Source organism: Penicillium hordei, assembly GCF_028827395.1.
Source record: "Penicillium hordei strain IBT 12815 chromosome Unknown utg000002l_segment0_segment0, whole genome shotgun sequence".
Taxonomy (NCBI): domain Eukaryota; kingdom Fungi; phylum Ascomycota; class Eurotiomycetes; order Eurotiales; family Aspergillaceae; genus Penicillium; species Penicillium hordei.
In genome coordinates, this window is record NW_026623143.1 from 4,254,130 (window position 1) to 4,261,859 (window position 7,730).

The 7,730-nt window shown below is 47.7% G+C and overlaps 2 protein-coding genes across 2 annotated transcripts; one reads left to right on the top strand and one right to left on the bottom strand.

The window, feature by feature from the left end:
* Positions 1-924: 924 nt before the first annotated feature.
* N7537_004928 (guanine nucleotide exchange factor) lies at positions 925-4,515 on the top strand (the record flags this gene model as incomplete). The annotated part of the gene is made up of 2 exons (XM_056895985.1): positions 925-1,455; positions 1,507-4,515. The coding sequence occupies 2 exons, from the start codon at positions 925-927 to the stop codon at positions 4,513-4,515; spliced, it is 3,540 nt and encodes a 1,179-aa protein (XP_056755733.1).
* Positions 4,516-5,267: 752 nt separating this feature from the next.
* N7537_004929 (SDR family NAD(P)-dependent oxidoreductase) lies at positions 5,268-5,951 on the bottom strand (the record flags this gene model as incomplete). The annotated part of the gene is made up of 1 exon (XM_056895986.1): positions 5,268-5,951. The coding sequence occupies one exon, from the start codon at positions 5,949-5,951 to the stop codon at positions 5,268-5,270; it is 684 nt and encodes a 227-aa protein (XP_056755734.1).
* Between the last annotated feature and the right edge of the window lie 1,779 nt (positions 5,952-7,730).

Here is a 7,730-nt window from a genome sequence, read left to right on the forward strand (position 1 = left end):
GAAAAAGCCGAATGTGAAAAAAACCTCAAAATTCAAGAATTATAAATAACGTACTTGTGGTATGATACCCGTCACATTATATCGTCGGAGTACATTACAACTCCATACGGGCCCATTACCGGCGGAGCGTGGATCGTCCCGATCGAGTCCCAGAAGATTCACCTTTGAACTCCAAGCTCTTAGTCCACTTAATTCCCTCTTTTTCCCTTCTCTCTCCCCTTTTGCTTCAAAGCTCTTCATTTCCCACTTCATTTGTATTTGCTGCCGGTGGCAATTGCGAGCTATACTTAGCTATAATTAGCATTCTTTCCCTTATATCCCTTCCGCCCTTGCGTTATCTTAATAGGGAATCCCTCTTTCGTCACTCGTGCAATTACGGTTTTACACCTTGCTGCGATCGATAGCACTTGCCTCCTTTCATAGGCATTTGCATTATTTATCCATTGATCCCGTTCATCCCTTGAATATCGGGACCTCATACTCGTCATCCCCCCGGGACTTGGAATATTCCGGACTCCTTGAAAGGCAGTCTGTTTGGTTTCTGTTTATAGTTTTTTTTTTTTTTTGATTACTTGTTAATATTGTTTTCTGTGTTTGTATGTCTTCAAAGTTCCTAAACCCTTATTCCCCTCTCCTGGCATTCCAAGCCCTCAACCTCCTTGGGCGCATTCCAAACATTCAATCCCTATACTCTATACTATCCTTGAGCGTCAATTGACCTAGATCGTATAGGATCAATCCCAGTCTCTGACGATCCGACCCCTCCCCTCCATCCTTGATTATCCAACGCCACTTGCCTTCGATACTTATCTTGCTCGGTTGGATTCACTGAACGATGTCCATTGCAACTATCGAATAAACGCCTTCGGTCAGTGACCTCAGCGGATTGGAGAAGAAGTTATTCAGTTACAGAACCAACAAGAGATGGAATCAATGAAGCCACACATCCCCCCATTGAAGATCTCGAAATCCAATTCGAATTTATCAAACTCGACCAACGACCCGAAATCTATACAAAATCGATTCTATTCCGCCTGGGGTTCATCAGAGATGACCCCTCCGTTAACACCACACGACACCCAGGACACCAATATGGAACAATTGGAGGCCCCGAGGCCTGTCTTTCACAACTATCTGCGTGCCTTCTACCCTTTCCACCCGGCCGGCAATGTCTCTCCGTCGACCGTTACACTCCCTCTGGACCAGGGAGATATCATTTTGGTACACTCTGTTCACACCAATGGCTGGGCCGATGGTACACTATTAGATTCTGGGAATCGAGGCTGGTTACCCACGAATTACTGCGAAGCATACGACCAATTAGCTATGCGTCCCTTGTTGAAGGCCTTGACTGATTTCTGGGATATCATTCGAGGAGGATGCGGGTCATCATTAAAAGACTTTGGAAACCAAGATTTGATGAGAGGCCCTATCGCTGGCGTTCGGTTTCTACTAGTAAGTACCAACTAGAACTGAGAAAACACCACAGGGCTTATGATTCCACAGGAAAAATCAGAATGTCTTACTCGAGAATCACCCCTGGTAAGGAGATTCGATGGACTACGAAGAATCCGGAAGGCTTTGCTATCGGATCTGTCTTCGCTGGTGAAAACTGCGAAGAAGTTCCAGGAAGTTGCGAATGGGGTCCCGTCGGAAGATGAGGTCGAGGCCATTTTGGACGAGATGCTTCTTAAGGCTTTCAAGATTGTTACCCGAGGAGTTCGATTCCTCGATGTGTGGAACGAGGAGGTTGGCCTAAGCAGGACTATCGCTGAGATGGATGGGCCCGGCGAGAGCCAAGGCCAGTACAGCATGCCGCCCACCCCCGCATCCGAGAGTTTCAATTTGGGCGAGGATGGGCCTGATCGATCTGAGTCACGAATGCTGGAATCACGAATGGAATCACGAATGGAATCGCGAATGGAGTCGCGAATGGAGTCGCGGCAAATGAGCTATAGCCGTATGGATATGAGTCGGTCATCCATGCGCACCGATATGGTTGATAGCAGACCGGTTTCTGTGGCTACGAAACGGGTTTCTATATCCCACCGCATGTCAGTTTCTGGTCCTTCTACTGCCATCGGTGCACAGAATCTGGCATCAGAACGGCTCGGAATGACATATGATGCGTTCCTCGGCGTGCTCGGCTCATTCATCGGGCTCCACATGCAATCCCGCTCCTCGACGGAGTTGGTTGTCACTACCCAGCAGGCTGTCCAGTCTTGCAGGCAATTGCTTAATGTCGTTGAGGTGGTGTGCGAACATGACACACATCGTAGCGTGTTTCTCGAACAAGCAAGAGAGTCAATGTGTGAGAGGTTATCCGAGCTTGTTCACGCTGCACGCGATGTATTCCGCCCCGCACACCTACCAGATGATGATCTTGTGTTCATGCCAGACCAAGGGAAACGCCTTGTGGAAGCTGCAACTGGCTGTGTTAGAGCAGCTGGAAACTGTTTGGCAAAGGCTCGCCTGGTGCTTGAGCAAATTGGTGATCTAGAGCTTGACCCTGAAAAGTCCGAAGACAGGGGCCAGGAGTTGTCTGGAATTGACTCTTCACAGAATGAATCGGAGACTCCCGTAGAACAGGAGCGACAGCTGTCCCTCCGCCTTCCCCCACCTCCTCTTCAGATTCCTAGCACCACACACACTCCCCCAACACCTGCTCTCACCGACGCCACAACACCTTCATCCTTCCAGTCTCATCCCACAAATTCTCCCGCCAACATTAGCGCTCTTTCCTCTCTCCCCAATTCTGCCATCCTCCCCACCCATCTCGAGAACATCTCTTCCTTCTCCACTGACAGTAGCTACCGTGAAAGCCATCCCAAGTCTGACGTGAGCGAATCATTTGGCCGTGGAGTCACAAGCAATGGTAGCAGCTTCACGTACAACAGCCACGCACGTGACTCCGAGATGAGTGGTTTGTCGCAAACCTCGACTCGGGCTACCTCACCTGATATTGGTGGTAGCTTCCAGGGTAGCTTCACGGTTCACTCACTAAAGGAAAGTATGAGCTACTCGACCCTCGCCGAAGAAAACGAGGAGACCGAGGCCAACATCCTGGAAAAGACTTACGCTCACGAGCTTATCTACAAGGAAGGTTCGGTCATGGGCGGCAGTCTCCGTGCTCTTATTGAGAAGCTGACGGCTCATCAATCCACTCCCGATGCCATGTTTGTCTCTACCTTCTACCTTACCTTCCGTCTTTTTGCCTCGCCCCTTGAGTTTGCCGAGGCCCTCGCTGAACGCTTCGAGTACATTGGCGAAACACCCCACGCAGCTGGACCCGTCCGTCTCCGTGTTTACAACATTTTCAAGGGCTGGCTTGAGTCCCACTGGCGCCACGATCGTGACAACACGGCCTTGGATTTTATTGTCAACTTCGCCAACACACGACTTGTGGTCGATCTCCCCACTGCTGGTAAGCGGTTGCTTGAGTTGGCCAGTAAGGTATCCGCAGTTGGCGGCCCTCTTGTGCCTCGCTTGATTTCTTCTATGGGCAAGACCAACACTTCTATTGCTCAATACATTCACCCCGATACCCCTCTACCTACTCCCATTCTTGGCAAGAAGGAACATAACTTGCTTAAGCAATGGAAGAACGGCGAAGCCTCAATAACCATTCTTGACTTCGACCCGCTTGAGCTCGCCCGCCAGCTCACCATCAAGGAGTCACGTATTTTCTGCTCGATCCTTCCTGAGGAACTCCTGGACACGGAATGGACCAGAAAGACAGGCTCATTGGCGGTGAATGTTCGCGCTATGTCAACTCTGTCGACTGATCTTGCTCACCTCGTCGCTGACTCTATTTTGTACCTGGAAGAGCCTAAGAAGCGTGCCGCTACCATTAAGCACTGGGTCAAAATTGCGAACAAATGTCTGGAGTTGAATAACTACGACTCCCTGATGGCTATTATCTGCTCATTAAACTTGTCTATGATCTCTCGACTAAAGAAGACCTGGGACATTGTATCGCAGAAGACCAAGACTACCCTCGAGCAGCTCCGTAGCATCGTGGATGTGTCTCGCAACTACGCAGTCCTTCGTCAGCGCCTTCAGAACCACGTACCCCCCTGCCTCCCATTTGTCGGTACCTACCTCACCGACCTCACCTTTGTCGACCATGGCAACCAGTCTCTCCGTACCCTCTGCACCGACAACTGTGAAATGGCCGTTATCAACTTCGACAAGCACATGAAGACGGCTCGTATTATCAGCGAACTCCAACGTTTCCAGATTCCCTACCGTCTCACTGAAGTTCCGGAACTGCAGGCCTGGATGCAGAATGAGCTCGTGCGCGTGCGCTCAAACGGCGAAACAACCGCACAAACCTTCTACCGTCGCTCCCTGGTTCTTGAACCTAGAGAATCATCCCGCAGCGGGAATACCCTCCATTCCCAGACCTCCCAGTCCGAGTCAGTTCCTTCCATGCTCGACAATGCAAAGGACAAGTTCGACTTCCTCTCATGGACCAACCAGTCCAAGGCGAAATCCGTCACGACACACGGATAAATCACTCTCTTCCGCCCACGCTATCACCTATACCATCCTTCGTAACCTAATGACTGATGACATCTTCTTATTCCCGATATACTGGTGTTTAATCAGCATCATTCAACCCATTCATTGTTCTGCTATGCATACTTGCATCATCTTCTACACCTATTTTATTGCTATCTGTGAATATCCCACCATTCTTCTTTACCTATTTGTTTTTATTCTTGGGTGGTACTATTGTGTTTTGTTTTTTGCGATTTCTCTTTCGAGAAATGCAGCATTTGAAAAGCGTCTATGTATGGAACGGGGCCTGGGACTACCCAAATGGAGTTTACCGAGGGCATTGCTCTCTTTATGTGATTTGTTTAATTTCTTCCGCTGGTCTATTCTTGTTTCGGCTGGGAACGGGGGGGAAAGGACAGGTACACTGGAAAAAGGATTGTTATCTGTCAACCGGGCGTTTCCTACATCGGATACCCTCTAGACAATATTTTTGCCTCACGGCCTCTGTACAAGAGCATCTCTTAAAAGCTGCCTGAAATAGCAAATACGCTTTAATTTCAACTGTTTATTTCTTAACCGTAAATGTAATTTCTTTTGCCTATAATGCCAACTTGTGGGTTTCATAGGGAACCCGAGCTGTCCGAATTTGGAAGTTTCGATGCCCTACCTCGCATTCTGCCTGAATACTAATGTCTGCATATCAAACACCGACTTAATCCTACCACCAATGATTTTAGATCAAACCCCACAAGCCAGATCAAAGGCTAACGTACCAGCGAGAGCCCACCATTAGCTGGCACCAACTGACCCGTGATCCAGCGCGAAGCATCCGAAACTAAAAACGCAAGAACAGGTACCAAGTCAATCTCCACATCCCCAAACGTCTCCCCAAGACAAACTCGATCATTCATAAAAACATCATGTCCCACAACATTCTCCGTCTCAAGATTCCCCCGATATCCATCAATCATAGGCGTCCAAACAGCTGGCAGGACCGCATTAACACGAATCCCATATTTCCCCCACTCGCGCGCAACAGCCCTCGTAAAGCTCTGCACGGCACCCTTCGAAGCAGTATAATGAGCCAGAAGCGGCAGAGGTTCGGACGCAAGATCAGACCCGAAGTTCAGAATCGTCCCGCCCCGAGTCTTGAGATAAGGGAAAACGGCCTGATTCATGAAGATCACTCCCTCGATATTGACATCTAGCATGCGGTCCAGCTCGTCTTCGGCGATGGTTTCGGCTGCATCTTGGTGGATGTGGCCTGCTGCGTGGATTAAACTGTCTTGCCCGCCGAGGAATCGGACTGCGGCTTCAACGTCGGTGTGGCACTCGGATCTGAATGTTGCGTCGAGGTGTTCGTACTTTATTTTAGTGTTGGGGGTTTTGGAGGAAATTCCAGAGGCTACGTTTTGGCCGACGTTGTCTTGTATGTCGCATATCACCATGTGCACGCGCGAAAACTTCGGCGGTTGCTTTGCCAATTCCGGAGGCGCAGCCTGTTATCAGGATGCGCTTGCCGGCGATTGAGGGGATTATGTGGCAGGTTGTTTCCTATAGAGGATAGTCACCGTGGGGGGTTTTGGGACGCATTTTGATTGGGATTATTGGGGGTGATGGAATTGCTTAGGAGTTTAGTTGGTGGCTTTGTGTTGCTGGTTCTTGATTACTTCTATATAGACACCTCCTCATGTTCGGTGTAACCTGGCTTTTTATGGATTAAAAGGATCCTAAATCCAGCTGAGCTATGTACACCCCGAGCTTAGGGCTGATTTATAGAGAGGGGTATCCATTGGAGAGAGAGCAATGGAGAGATACAGCAATGCTGGCTGGGAGTACAAAGGTTTGTGTTTTAGAAATGCTCGGCACAAGCGAGTAAGGTATAAATATTGGCGTTGATCTGAAGATTCGGTTGAGAACCGATTATGAGTATTATATCGTAAAAGGGCTTAGTTGAAGATGTTTCGCCTAAAACAAATGTGATATAGAAATCGACCTAGCATTCATGCCTTGCTATCGATTGAAGGTCTGGTGGAAGGGAATACTACACAAGAACTAAGACCACTCGGATTATGAGATAGCCGTCAGCTCTTGAAATTGTTGTGTTAGGGCTGAATTTGGTGGCACGTATTTAGATCCCTCATAGATCTGGTTTTACGTATTCCATGGTTCGTCATACATATCCACTCGTGGACCTATAAGTAGCTGGACGTCAAGGATAAAAACCCTACTTGAGCATTGTCTTTGGTATTAGTAAGTTGTCAGAAAGCATGGATAGCTGTTTATTCGAAGTAGTTATATTTGCTCTATCGCGGGGTTGATCCTTGCCAGTTCATTGTCTTGTTTGGAGATTGACTTGGTCCCACTAGAAGCTCGAGCTAACGCTGTCCATAAGGTTCATTTGTTTCTTGCTTGCTGAAGGATCACAATATTTAAACGTTCGTCACAATTATGAGCCTTAGTGGGAAACTAGATCAAATTAAACCGGACAGTAAACAGAGCACTAGCCTCAGTAGAGCTTTCTTATATTGGGAATTGATGGAAGAGATACAGTGCGTGGTTATTCATAAGAAGGAGAGGACCGCAATATTGCCACTTTACAGTCGAGCTCATAGATCCTATTCGGGGTTGACTTTAGCATCAGAGCGAACATTAAAAGTAAAGCAAGTAGAGGAGATAAGATTGTTGGAATAGGTACGTTCCAAAGGAGGAGTTTGAATGTAACCTTATACTAAGTGGCCTACCTAATGAACATTCGAGAGTTCTCTACAAGATATGTGGTTTTTATGTGATTGTAAAGATTAGCATCGCTTATTCCAATTTGGAAGTTGTTATACCAGACCATACATCTATGGATCCAGTTCTTGTATTGTATGTAACAATTCGATGATCTGCATATTATACAAGACATTGCTACTCAAGGTTGTGTAAACCCGTCAATGCGGTTCAATTCTATCCCTACCTCTATCAGTGGCTGGCTGATCCATCCTTGCATGAACCCCTCCGCCAGCCTCAGAAGTCTGCGGAGGATTTTCTTCACACTTTACAATACATATCCATGCAAGGGATATGTCTAAAGGACCTCAATCTTGAATACAATGGAACCCCTCAATTGCACGATTCATTCAATAGACCGCCGCCACTGAATTGAGGCATTTGAATAATGCGACTGCCTATACTCTGAACGCCAAACCCATGCAAGTCTAGGATAAATTAAAATCTTTCGA